The sequence below is a fragment of the Podarcis bocagei genome, assembly GCF_964188305.1.
Source record: "Podarcis bocagei genome assembly, chromosome: 17".
Taxonomy (NCBI): domain Eukaryota; kingdom Metazoa; phylum Chordata; class Lepidosauria; order Squamata; family Lacertidae; genus Podarcis; species Podarcis bocagei.
The window spans coordinates 43,317,030-43,330,927 of NC_138143.1; the positions used below are offsets into that span (position 1 = coordinate 43,317,030).

General features: G+C 48.8%; 1 protein-coding gene across 1 annotated transcript in view; it reads right to left on the reverse strand.

The window, feature by feature from the left end:
• Nucleotides 1-238: 238 nt before the first annotated feature.
• ATP1A1 (ATPase Na+/K+ transporting subunit alpha 1) overlaps nt 239-13,898 on the reverse strand; it is a 30,819-nt gene continuing 17,159 nt past the window's right edge. The window contains exons 5-23 of the mRNA XM_081176238.1: nt 13,521-13,634; nt 13,250-13,384; nt 13,014-13,131; nt 11,242-11,510; nt 9,931-10,129; nt 9,271-9,380; nt 8,053-8,187; nt 7,135-7,327; nt 6,570-6,745; nt 6,141-6,277; nt 5,052-5,202; nt 4,724-4,892; nt 4,186-4,340; nt 3,434-3,557; nt 2,195-2,340; nt 1,946-2,076; nt 1,226-1,327; nt 921-1,012; nt 239-535 (exon numbers count right to left, since the gene is read on the reverse strand). Coding sequence (XP_081032364.1) covers nt 507-535; nt 921-1,012; nt 1,226-1,327; nt 1,946-2,076; nt 2,195-2,340; nt 3,434-3,557; nt 4,186-4,340; nt 4,724-4,892; nt 5,052-5,202; nt 6,141-6,277; nt 6,570-6,745; nt 7,135-7,327; nt 8,053-8,187; nt 9,271-9,380; nt 9,931-10,129; nt 11,242-11,510; nt 13,014-13,131; nt 13,250-13,384; nt 13,521-13,634 — 2,685 coding nt within the window. The 3' untranslated portion in view covers nt 239-506. The remainder of the gene's footprint in view (nt 536-920; nt 1,013-1,225; nt 1,328-1,945; nt 2,077-2,194; nt 2,341-3,433; nt 3,558-4,185; nt 4,341-4,723; nt 4,893-5,051; nt 5,203-6,140; nt 6,278-6,569; nt 6,746-7,134; nt 7,328-8,052; nt 8,188-9,270; nt 9,381-9,930; nt 10,130-11,241; nt 11,511-13,013; nt 13,132-13,249; nt 13,385-13,520; nt 13,635-13,898) is intronic.

Sequence of the window (13,898 nt, forward strand, 5' to 3'; positions counted from 1 at the left end):
GACAACCAAGATTTGACCGAATATGGTCAGGATCACTTGTTTCTAAAACCCACATATACTGTTATGCAGATGACGACACCAAAACAGGCAACGTGTGTCGGAGTTTTGGGCCACCCCTTTCAGTGGTTTTGCCCACTACTGCCCGAAGCCTCGGCTTCTTAACGAATGTGTCCCATGCTGGTTGCCGCAGCACCCGTTTTGCGCATGTGCACAATTACCAGGAGCAAAGACACGAACATCCTCTTATGATCCATCTTTATTTGTAAAAGTCCAGATATAAAATCTCATTGTTTCTTACAAAAACAAAAAGGCACATTTAAAAACTACTCCCGCCTTCCACTCTCACCCCTGGACTCTGGTGGGCACCCCCATCCCTCCCCCATTCCATGCTTCTTCTAGCCCTCGGCCAATCGCTTCCACCCCTGCAAGGGCTCCATCTTCCTGCATTCCAGAAGTTCACACAGCGGAGAAGTGTCAGAGTGCAACCAAATCTGGCCAGTAGTATTCTAGTAGTAGGTTTCCTTTTCCACCCAGCCTACAGAGAAAGAAGGGGAAAAGATCCACATCAAGTTTGCTGCAAGTCCTCAACATCAGATGCAAAAAGTTAACCTATTCTTCTATCTAATGCCTCTGACCGATGTTAATCGTTGTGAACTATTATGCCTACAATCCAAGCCCCAGAACATCACCTTGAGGGCTTCTTCTCCATCTTGGCAGAGCTATGAAATAAGGTAGTGGAATCCACCCCTCCAAAATTGTAAAAATGCTTGCAGCATCCATGCATGGACTGTACTGCTTACTGGCTAATGCTAAATTAATTTGAGTGCCTCATGTAACAGCCCCCCTCACGCTGCCAGACCACCACCATGCAATGTATGCACACCACGCAATAATAACATTGCCAGACATCAGACTCTTACCTCCAGGGCTGCGTCTGATGATGAGTTTTCTCACTTCATCATACACAAAGATGAGGAGAGAGTAGGGGAAGGCACAGAACCACCATGTTGGTCTGCAAGAGAAGAATTCCAGTTTTGATACATACTTGTATGAGGTTTAGATGAAGTCTTCAAAAACAAGTGCTAACGTACAATTTGGGATAATCCCAGACAAAAATGACTCAGTCAAGGAATTAAGAGTGGTAGAAATTACAGCAAGACCAACCACAGCAAGAGAGGGAAAGCTCAGATAATGATCAGCTTCAGGCAGCTGATTTACTACTTACTTGAGAGGATACATCCTCAAAGCAACATCCATTCCGGGGCAGTAAGAGAGGAAAGCGGCCAGGGCAGTTTCTTCAAAGAGACCAAAGATCAAGATCTTGTTCCTGTGGAAGTTTTAAGGAAAGTTAGCCATCTTCACAACCCTGGTTTCTGAGTGGAAATGAGCACAACCGACAGGGCTCAAGTTTTCATATTTACACTTTACCCTTACTTTTTCACCCTTTCCTCCAGCTTTTTTTTCCTTTTGGACTACAATTCCCATCATCCTTCACCACTGGTCCTGCTAGCTAGGGATGATGGGAGTTGTAGTCCAAAACCAGCTGCAGATCCAGGTTTGGGAAACCCTGCTCTAAGGTAAGCCTACCCTGCGGAGTTTGTTGTGATTGGGAAAAAGAGAAGGGCAGAACCAGGCGTACTCCCTGATAAGGCTGAAAGTCAGTGACTCTGACCCAGAATCCCCCAGGGAGACATGGCTGCAGAGGGATTTGAACCCTGGTCTCTCAGGTCCTAGACCAACACACCAACCACTCCAACACTGGCTCGGTTTGGCAACCTGGTTTCCATTCCACATGAAATCTGGCACACTGCGTTCAGCATCGGCCACACAGAGCTATTCCTATTTTAATTTCAATCTATTGTTGTCTCTCCCGAAAGGCTCAAAAGCCAACACACAAAAACTAGCTGCTGGGAAAGGGGGGGGGGGTTGGCAACCCACGACTCACTTCATTCCTTGCTGGAAAACAGAATTCCTTCTGGTCTTGCAGATAACCAAGTCTGCCCACTGCACCACCACGATGCTGACGAAGAAAGCTGTGTGGCAAGTGAACTCCACAATTTTCCTTTGCTCGTAAGTCTGAGGGATTAAAGCAGAAGAGAGCCTGTTTTCAAACTTTGTCCTTCCTACTTGTGGCCATCCATAATGCAGCTAAAGTAACTCTTTAACAGTCCTCTTAAGCTCTCTGAAAACTCACCCACTGCTGTCCGTAACTGTCCTCCACATCATTAATCCACCGATCATCCCACGACACTCTAATCCCCAGCAAGGTGGACGGCAAGAAGCCGTTCTCTGCAAGGATCACGAAGTAGGTGAAGAAGCCTCCCAAAGCCTGGATCATTCCTATGCAAGGGGAGCGGGAAGAAGGGGAATTAGTTCTCCATGGGCAACTGCTAGAAAACAACTCTCTGAATTAAGAAACACCTGGGACACCGACGCGGAGGCCTCCTCTCAGCCAATCTTCAAGGTAAGAGGGTGAAGCCAGCCACGCCTGTGCTACCAAAGCGCCAGTTGCATTTGCAGTGAGCTACTGTTCTGATGATCTCCTGGTAGGCTGAGCACACGAAGGGCACGTCAGCTGCTATCCCCATTCTCAGCTGAGACTTCGCTGTGCCCCACCAGGTCTGCAGCACAAGAATGCACACCTTCTAAATTTCTGGCCATGCCTGCTTTCTTCATCATCCTCTGCGCTTGAGGACCGGCTGTAGAGGAGCCAGTTACTTCGCTGAACTGTGTAAGCTAAGACTACCAGGAAGTTTGAAGCTCTATGTGATTCCGCCCTCCCTCCTCCCTCCTCCCACTCCACACATTATACAGTCATACCTCGGAAGCCGAACGCCTGGGGAGTCGAATGCTTTGGCTCTCGAATGCTGCAAACCCGGGAGTGTGTGTGTGTTCCGGTTTGCAAACATTCTTTGGAAGCTGAACATCTGCTTCCAACTGTGCGCAGGAAGCTCCTGCAACCAATCGGAAGCCGCGCCTTGGTTGTTGAATGTTTTCGGGAGTCGAACGGACTTCCAGAACAGATTCTCTTCGACAACCAAGGTATGACTGCATATTTGAAGCTCCTAATTGGCTAAAGTAAGATTACACAAAGCAGCCACCTCCCCGTAGCAGGTCATGTGTGAGGGTCCCTCCCCACTGAAACCACCTCTTTCCAGTTTTGACTATGGCCCCCTCTGCCCCCTTTCGTCTCTCGCTCAGGATACAGCAATCGTCCACACACTGCCAGAAATGGCACAGGGCAAAGGTCCACACCCCAAGCCCTCCATTGTACTGTGCCAAAAGTTGGATCTCCCACATGCAGGAAGATTTCATGTGCCTCGACTGTATGGACCCCTCAAAAAACTTCCAACAATACGGAAGGGCCAAAATTCCACCGCATGCAAGCTGCAATCCGTCCACCTCTGGGCCAGCCAACTGGAAGCTTCCTTACCGATCTGACCGTAAGCCATGCTGATCAACCTTTCATTCACCAGCTTGTCTGTCTTGGGGTTTCTGGGCTGCCTCTTCATGATGTCGCTTTCTGCCTGCTCATACGCCAGAGAGATGGCAGGAACCTTGGGAGGGAGAGAGCATCAGATAGAACTTCACATGAATCTGTATTGCCCATGCAAAAATAATGATAAAAATACAAGGGGTTTGGGGAGAGGGGAAAAATTCAGTCTTCCTAAGCAAGCATTTTAGAAGACCTGTGCAATATGAACAAAGCCTCAGGAAGGATGTAGGCTATTGGGGGCAAAAGTGCTACAAAAGTTTCAACAAATAATGAACTACACCACCTACCAGGTCAGTCTCAAGGCAGTGAACAACACATTTAGAAATATAACGTCCACATGAGACTCCATACCCTGCTCTGCACTGATAAGCAGATCTCCACAGGCTGCAGCACTAAGGCAGCCTCATCTGGGATAGGCAGGGGATGAGGCTGCTAATGTCAGGGTCATGGGTTCGAATCCCACGTTGGGTGAAAAAAAAATCTGCATCGCAGAGGGTTGGACTAGATGACCGTCATGGTTCCTTCCAACTCCACAGTTCTGGGGTTAGTTGATTGTAATGATCGACTAGAGAAGTAGGGAGGAGTATGTGCCTTCAAGTAACTTGGCTTCTTCAAGTTGTTTAGGGCTTTACAGGTCAGAACAAAAGCCTTATTTATGGCAGAAATAAATAAAAAGATGACTTACTAACCATATCAGTACCCAAGTCAATACACAGGATGGTGACTGTACCCAGAGGCAGGGGAATGTTGGCGATGATGAAGATGAGGAAAGGCGTGATTTCAGGGATGTTACTGGTCAAGGTGTAGGCAATGGACTTCTTCAGGTTATCAAAAATCAGGCGGCCTGAGACAAAGGAAAGGGGAAGAAAAGGACCGTCTTCACAAGGTCCCCAGGACTAACGTCCACACAAGCCACATAGACAACAGGTTTCATTTCACACTGATGTAGATAGGAAAGAAATCACCTCAGCAGACTAAACTTAACTGAAAGCAAAAAATAATCTAGTGCTGAGGAGCAGGAACTGGTTCCACTTTGCTGGCCAGCATTCAAGTCCAAGGAAGCTTTCAGCACACGCGCACACACACACACACACACAAATGCGGAGCCCCAGGTACTGAAAGTTATTGGGACACCTGGAATTTGACATGCGATGGGAGGAAGGAAAGGGAAGCGTTCTGCTCCTTGCATTCTGAAAACCAAACCAGCCACAGGAATGAGGAACTCACCTTCCTCGACCCCAGTAACAATGGAGGCAAAGTTGTCATCCAGCAGAATCATGTCAGCTGCCTGTTTGGAGACATCAGACCCGGCGATACCCATGGCAACGCCAATGTCTGCCTTCTTCAAAGCAGGGGAGTCATTCACACCATCTCCTGTGACAGCTACAATGGCACCCTGGAAGGAGAAGGGGGGAAGAAAAAGGACCTTCAGTTCCCAGATCCAACCTGCACACACATTAGAGTAAGCTGGAATAGCCCCTTTTCTCCCCCCAATAGGCTTCACCCCCCCCCCAGTTTAGCACCATCAGCGGGAATGAGGGTCCCCTCGGCTTACCTGGCGCTGGCAGCCTTCCACAATGATCAGCTTCTGTTGAGGAGAAGTTCTGGCAAAGACTATTTCTGTGTGGTGCCTCAGGATATCATCCAGCTGCTCACTGGTCATGTCCTTCAAATCGGAGCCATGAATGACACAGGCTTTGGCATCTCTGGGATTTAAAAGAAGAGAGTTTTGAGAACTCCTAAATGTTACACCAAATCCTGCCCCTTCCCCCTCCAATGTGGGCAGACTCTCAACCAGACTGGGCTGCTGATCATGTTCATGGTTTTAGTGAAGAGTCCACTTGGAAGACCAAAGTGGCAAAATACAATATTCTAGTATAAATCTACATGGCGCCTTAACACTCTGGGCGCATCAGACCCCTTGTATATGCCTGCCTGAACATTGAGTCCATGTTGGCAGTCTCCCATGGATGAGTCATGGTTCATATCCACCAGGAACTGACGGGCGGGGTATAAATAATAAATTATTATTATTATTAAGTATTATGGGCTCAACTTTTGGCTGACTTCAGCAAGGCTCCTCCCTGTTGAACTTCCAGTGCCTTCAGAAGACTTCTTATTACAAACACACCTTGGAAGTCCGTTCGCCTTCCAAGGCATGGCTTCCAATGGGCTGCAGGAAGCTCCTGCAGGAAGCCACAGAGGCCCAGCAGGACGTTCAACTCCCAAAAGAATGTTCGAAAACCGGAACAATCACTTCTGGTTTTTGATTGTTCAGGAGCCGAGGTACGACTGTATTATTCCAGAAGGCATTTTAACCAAAGCCTGATTTTGCAATTTTCACTGAATTTTATGTTTTCTGTATTGCATTTCTTACACACCCCTTGCAAGACGATTGTAGCTGAGTGGTGTGTGTGTGTGTGTGTGTAATTTTATTTAAAACAAAAAGATGAAGTCAGCTCAACTGAGAGATGAAGCTGCAACACAGCTCACCCAACATGCTGTTTTCCAGTTTTCTTCACATCTCTCTTAACACAGATACTTGCTGTTAAAATTCTGGAATTTACAAGGCGACTGGCAGGACCCCCCACCCTCCCTGAGACAAGCTCTACGGTCCCTTTCCAGCCAGACGGCTTCTCAGTACCTGGGGTTGACCTGGCTGACTGGGATGTTGAGGCGGAGAGCAATGTCTTCCACAGTCTCGTTGCCTTCAGAGATTATGCCAACACCCTTGGCAATGGCTTTAGCTGTGATTGGATGGTCGCCTGTCACCATAATGACCTGGAAGGCAAAACGGGGCGACATCAGTCTGTGGCAGCTAGAAACGAGATGGAGGAAACCCATCTCTTCAAAATGCCACTGTCCCTGAGCAGAGAGGCGAGTGTTGCAGCAGTTTATTCAAGAGGTAGGACCACCACCAGCAACCATGTTTTCACACTTGCTTCTGAGATGGAAAAGCAGTTGACAGCTGTCCCTGGACTGAACCTTCCTTGGCACACAAATAAAGCCCCTTTTCTGTGTTCCTGGGTGTTGTGGATTTACTATTTTAGAGTGACGGGGAGAAGTGGCTTACCTTTATTCCAGCACTTCTGCACTTGCCCACGGCGTCAGGCACAGCAGCGCGAGGAGGGTCAATCATAGAAATCAACCCAACAAAGCAGAGATTCTCTACTGGGAAGTTGACTTCATCCGTGTCGAACTGGAAGCCTTCTGGGAACTGCTCATCGGGAAGAGCCAGGTGGCAAAAGCCTGCCAACAAATCCAATTGAAATGATTTCACATGCTCTCTTATGAGGGGAGCAGGTGCTGAGGCTGGCTATTTTGATTGCTAAGATGCCCAACAACATTTGAGAAACCCTTGTGGAATCCGGCGTTTGGGCTCTGGGGGAAGCGAGTGGAAAGTATTATTCAGAGAGAACCGGATTCTCTCCTTCTATGTGAGGATGCAGCAAGCATTGAAAGCTTACAACAAACAAAACCTGACCAACGTTTCACGTTATAATCTATGCAAAGCTACAGAGCCCAGCATGCATTGCTCTGTTTCACTCAAACGATTTGCAAGAGTGATTTCTTGGCTGTACTAAAGCAAGTACATTATTCTAAGACAGACCTGGAAAGGAGTCCACAGAACACCTTACCCAGCACTCTCTCCCCCAGGCCTCCCAACTCAAGGTAGGCATTCTGAAAGGCATCTTTAGCTTCTTCGTCCAAGGGCTGCTCTTTCCCGTGGATCAGGATGGTGCTGCAACGGTCCAGGATTCGCTCTGGGGCTCCTTTCATCACAAGCAGGTACCGCGATTCCGATGTGTTTGCATTGTTGTGGATCGACAGCTGCATTAGAAAATTGATTACAGGGGTAGCGTTCCATCTATGAGGGTGGTTCGGAATGCACTACAAAGGTCTACACAGCCTCAAACATCTACAAAGCTCTTTCAGACAAAGCCGCAACCTGACTGGCATGGAACGAAACCGCACCGGAGTTAAATACAGAACCAACCTAGCTGTCAGGGCAGGTGTCGGGAGCAGTAACTCACAAGGTATGCGTGAAGTTAACTCTTCATTCAAAGAAACAAACATCTCGGCCTCCCCCCCCATTCTTCCCGAGCAATCTGAGACTGATGCCTTGTCTGTCTCCGCTCTGCGCTCTTCATACCTCTGTGGGTTCTGGGAGACCAGGGAGGTGGGGAGTTGGACACCGCAGGAGGGGGAGACCCCCTGGCTTTTTCAGCCTGCCTCATCTCTCCCTCTTGGCCCTGCTCCTCTCCCACTTCTGCCTCTGATTCTGAGCTGCTCTCTGCCTTTTCCTGCTCACTACACTCTGTTGCCTCTTCAGTTTCCAACATCTCCTTCCCAGTCTTCTCCCTCTGACCAGGCGTCATCCCCCCACCAATACCCTGGGGCAGTGACGCCTTCTTCCCTTGGGGGTTCCCCAGCTGGTGCCTCCCCCCCCCCCGCCACTCCTCAGCATCTGGCCAGTTCGTGACATTAGCCCAGAGTGAAAACAGCTACAGTTTACGTGAAATGTGGAGGGCGTTTTGTGAATACCACGTTCTTACCTGGTATTTGTTGGTCGAGTTGAACGGTATCTCCACCACCTTGGGGTTTTTCTCTCGCAGCTCCTTGACTGACCCACAGCACAGTTCAATGCATTTGAGCAGCGCAGATTCAGAGGCATCCCCTGCCACGGACCTCTGAGAAAGAAGACAGGGGTTCACAGTGAGTAGATGGTGAAGCCCTGGAAGATGAACCTCCCTCCTTTCCGATTTCCCCTTTCTTTAAGGTAACCCAGTGGCCAAAAAGGAGGAAGTTGCTTTACACACAGTCAGCACTTTGGTCCATCTGGCTCAGGATTATCTACATGGAAAGTGAGGAGCGTTGAGAAGTCAGACAGAAGACTTTCCCGAGCCCCATCAGGAGATGCTGCTGGGGACTGAATTTGGGAGTATGCGAAGCACAGGCTACACCCGAGACACAGGCCTCTCACCAGCTTTCTCTTCAATAGGAAAACAACCTTTTTTAGTGGAAGGGATGGTGACACAACAGAAGATACTGAGCACAGCTGCTGCCCATCAGGGAAATAAACTGGAGATACTCAGAAATAAGTTAAATTTGCTCTGCTGGTAAAAAGAACACTTATCCAGCGATGGCCAAACTTGGCTCTTCAGCTGTTTTGGGACTACGATTCCCATCATCCCTGACCACTGCTCCTGTTAGTTAGGGATGATGGGAGTTGTAGTCCCAAAACAGCTGGAGGGCCAGGTTTGGCCATCACTGGCCTGTACCTAAAACCAGGCCTGCATAAGGAAGGTTAACACAGACCAGCAGCTTGATCATGATGATGATGATGATGAAGATTTCCTGGCCTTGCTGCTTGCCCAGAATTGCAAAAGAAAAAAAAGGTGAGGATGTTGTCAGATGTCTCACAGACTGATCAGTATGGCAAGCACAGATTGTACAGGATTATTTAAATCGCACTTCTGAACTATTACATTATTTCTATTCCTAAGTTAGCGCAGGCCTCCTTCAGTTTACTTTCTTTTCCTTACAGCAATCCAGTGATTCTGGGCCATAGAAGAATCCACAGAAATGTCCACTGACAACTTGGGAATAAAGAAAGGTTGCCATTCTGGCCCTGGAGGGGCTGCAGAGCTGCCTCCGGCGCTGGCAGAAGCCGGTCACCCCCCAGACGGCATCCCCTTTCTTGATGCTTTCGCACGGAGGGTCAAGCGGAAGCAGTGAGCAGCCCCTGTGGTTAAGCCGGGGGATGAACTCACCTTCAGAATGGGAACGTTTTCTTGGCCGGCCTGAAACACAGCCCGGTTGCAGAGTCCAGCCACCTTGGATAAAGCCGTCCAAGTGGGAGACGTCTTGTCGAAAGAGGCACCTGTGGAGGTGGGAAGCAGCAGGGATGTTGTCAGACACCAAACCAGATGGATTGGCTTTGTCCCATTAACCCCAGCCCCATTGGTCACCAAGTATGACTTCGTGCATACAACAAATGTGCAAATCTCCTGTGCAATTATGGACGGTCCGTACAGTACTAAAGTGGCCGCTTAGGCCCAGCCTGGGAGATACCACTAACTGAAGCACTAATCTCAGGACTTCTGGGTATATTATATAGAGTGTGCTGAATAACGGCTGGATTTTATTAATTTTTTCAAAGGCAGCATGGGCTTTCTAAACACAGTAAAAATCTAGAATCCAGCTTTCTTGTGATTACACAGCCATGAATGCTCCTTTAGTCAGGCTTTGAATGTGTTTCTCCTTGGCTACACTGGGAACACAAACGATTTCATGCAATGGTAAGAGCTTCTGTTGTAGAGCCTTATTAACACTTTGGGGGGGGGGCATGCTGATTTACGTGTTTTGACTATCAGCAAGAGGCAGCCGTACCACAGAGCTTATTTATTTGATGGAGAGAGCAGCCAGCTTACCACTTTGGTTTTCTGTGGTGTCAGCCTCATGGATTTGGTTATCAAACCACATGTGAGCAACCGTCATGCGGTTCTGAGTCAAGGTGCCAGTTTTGTCAGAGCAGATGGTTGAGGTGGAGCCCAGAGTTTCCACAGATTCCAGGTTCTTCACCAGACAATTCTTGCGGGCCATGCGCTTGGCAGTTAATGTCAGACAAACCTGGAGAATGACAAAGAGAAAGGCTTGCATTCAACTGCCAAGGAAGAGGGGCAAATTGGCTCTGGAAGGCATGTGGCCGCCCATCTCTGCAGCAGTTCCCAATAATAATAATAATAATAATAATAATAATAATAATAATAATAATGATAATGATAATAATAATAATTTATTTATACCCTGCCCATCCGGCTGGGTTTCTCCAGCCACTCTGGGTGGCTTCCAAAAGAATATTAAAATACAATAATTTATTAAACATTAAAAGTTTCCCTAAGGAGGGCTGTCTTCAGATGTCTTCTGAAAGTCTGGTAGTTGTTTATTTCCTAAACATCTGCTGGGAGGGCGTTCCACAGGGCGGGAGCCACTACTGAGAAAGCCCTCTGCCTGGTTCCTTGTAACCTCACTTCTTGCAGTGAGGGAACCGCCAGAAGGCCCTCGGAGCTGGACCCCAGTGTCTGGGCAGAACGATGGGGGTAGAGACGCTCCTTCAGGTATACTGGGCCGAGGCCATTTAGGGCTTTAAAGGTCAGCACCAACACTTTGAATTGTGCTTGGAAATGTACTGGGAGCCAGTGTAGGTCTTTCAAGACCGGTGTTATGTGGTCTCGGCGGCCGCTCCCAGTCACCAGTCTAGCTGCCGCATTCTGGATTAATTGCAGTTTCCGGGTCACCTTCAAAGGTAGCCCCACGTAGATTGCATTGCAGTAGTCCAAGCGAGAGATAACTAAAGCATGCACCACTCTGGCGAGACAGTCCGCAGGCAGATAGGGTCTCAGCCTACGTACCAGATGGAGCTGGTAAACAGCTGCCCTGGACACAGAATTGACCTGTGCCTCCATGGACAGCTGTGAATCCAAAATGACTCCCAGGCTGCGCACCTGGTCCTTCAGGGGCACAGTTACCCCATTCAGGACCAGGGAGTCCTCCACACCTGCCTGCCTCCTGTCCCCCAAAAACAGTACTTCTGTCTTGACAGGATTCAACCTCACTCTGTTAGCCGCCATCCATCCTCCAACTGCCTCCAGGCACTCACACAGGACCTTCACTGCCTTTACTGGTTCTGATTTGAAAGAGAGGCAGAGCTGGGCATCACACAGATATCAGCACTGACTTACTGTGACAGTAGCGAGCAGCCCCTCGGGGACGTTGGCCACGATGATGCCAATGAGAAAGATAACCGCCTCCAGCCAAGTGTACTCAAGGATCAGTGAGAGGATGAAGAAGGAAACGCCAAGGAAGACGGCCACGCCAGTGATGAGGCGGATGAAGTGCTCAATCTCAATAGAAATGGGCGTCTGGCCCCCTTCCAGTCCAGAAGCCAGCGAAGCAATGCGGCCCATGACTGTACGATCGCCAGTGTTGATGACGACACCACGGGCCGTGCCTGGAAAACAGTGGCAGAATTTTAGCAGCCAAGTCTGCGGGCGTGGGAAAAACAACATGTCTTTGCTCACTCTGTGTAAAGGCAGCTCTGCATGTTAAGGTGGCACTGTAAGTTTGATGTAAGCAAACTAGATACTCCCATTCTCATCAAGAATGGTGGCATATGGGTTTTCACAAGAGGAACTTTACCAAGTAAACTTTCTTAGAAAAAACGCTGTTTGAGAAGCTTCACTGCGCACAGCTTCATAAAGCAGCTGGCAGCTACCACCCACAATTTTAAAAAAAATTATTATTATTATTACCCTGCTCATCTGGCTGGGTTTCCCCAGCTACTCTGGGCAGCTTACAGCACATAAACTATCATAAAACATCAGACATTAAAAATTTCCTGATACAGGGCTGCCTTCAGATGTCTTTTAAAAGTCAGATAGTTGTTTATTTCCTTGACATCTGATGGGAGGGCTTTTCACAGGGTTGGTGCCACTACCAAGAAGGCCCTCTGCCTGGTTCCTTGTAACCTCACTTCTTGCAGTGAGGGAACCGCTAGAAGGCCCTCGGAGCTGGACCTCAGCATCCGGGCTGAATGATGGGGGTGGAGACGCTCCTTCAGGTATACTGGGCCAAGGACATTTAGGGCTTTAGAGGTCAGCACCAACACTTTGAATTGTGCTCAGAAATGTGCTGGGAGCCAATGTAGGTCTTTCAGGATGTGCGTTATGCGGACTTGGCAGCCACTCTCAGTCCCCATCTAGCTGCCGCATTCTGGATTAGTTGTAGTTTCTGAGTCATATTCAAAGGTAGCCCCACACAGAGCGCATTGAAGTAGTCCAAGTGGGAGGTAACTAGAGCATGCACCACTCTGGCGAGACAGTCCGCGGGCAGGTAGGGTCTCAGCCTGCATACCAGAAGGAGCTGATCAACAGCTGCCCTGGACACAGAGTTGACCTGCACCTCCATGGACAGCTGTGAGTCCAGAATGACTCCCAGGCTGCGTACCTGGTCCTTCAGGGGCACAGGTACCCCATTCAGGACACGGGAGCCACCCACACCTGCCCGCCCCGTCCCCCCAAAACTGTACTTCTGTCTTGTCAGGATTCAACCTCATTCTGTTAGCCACCATCCATCTTCCAAGCGCCTCCAGACACTCACCCATGTCACCTTCACCTACCCCCTACTCCCCAAAGGGCAAGATGCTGCACCTTCTTGCCAAGCGGATGACAAAACAAATGTGGCTACGGAAATATTCTCCGATTCTGGCTAAGATATGGCTGGAGTTGGGCTTCCCTTTGTCTGAAAGTGATCACTGCTCTGAGAGAACACAAACGCAAGCAACTGTGTTGAGGTTTTTGGCTGCACAAATTATCATCTGCCAGCATCACGGGCCAACAGAAAAGGCAGCTAATCAAGTACCCATCTTGTTCTGAAGTACCCATCACTTCTAGAATTCCTCACACTTCAATGCTCTGCTGGTTCATTTGATCATAAATTTCAAAGTGGGTATTACCTTCAACACAGTTGGTAGAGAAGAAAGCGATATTTCTAGTCTCCAGTGGATTCTCATTTGTGAAGTCTGGAGACCTGGTCTGGGGCTCCGATTCACCCGTGAGGGATGAGTTGTCCACCTGCGCGAGGAAGCATGTTGTTGAGAAAATGCACGAGAAATTGCACCCTTGTGGCAGGCCTGGCTACTCTGCAGGCTGCGTCTCGGTCCCTTAAGTCTCACTGCATGCATATACATACCTTACAACCATGAGCTGAAATAATCCTCAAATCAGCTGGGACTCTGTCCCCTCCCTTCACCTCCACCAGGTCGCCAACAACCACCCCTTCAGCATTGATGCTCATCTTCTCCCCATTTCGGATCACTAGAGCTTGCTGCAAGAAGAAGAAGAAACAACACAACTTTCAACTTTACACCTGCCAACACCCATGCGTTGGATCAGCCCCTTCGCCTACCCGTGTCTATGAACAACCACCACCACCAAAAGCTGAACAAGCAGCGCTTACATACCTGAGGCACCATGTTTTTGAAGGACTCCATGATCTTTGAACTCTTGGCTTCTTGGTAGTAAGAGAAGCAGCCAGTTATGATGACGACAGCAGAAAGAACAACCCCAAGGTACAACTGCAAAGAGATGCACACACTGCGTGAGTTTTAGGCGAGAACCCGTGTCTTTTTTGAGCGACAAATCCTTCAGTTCCCAAACAGTGGGCCTGGGGCCATAACATCAGTTGTATTCAGCAAGTCGGTCACTTTGTCAGCAGTATGTCTCACCCTGTCCCATAACCCGGATAATAAGGTGATGGTGGAGGAATAAACAAAAGGGGAAAAGGAAAGACAAGAGGAAGAACAAAGCATTTTCCAGATCACAGGGGAAAAAGAGACCAG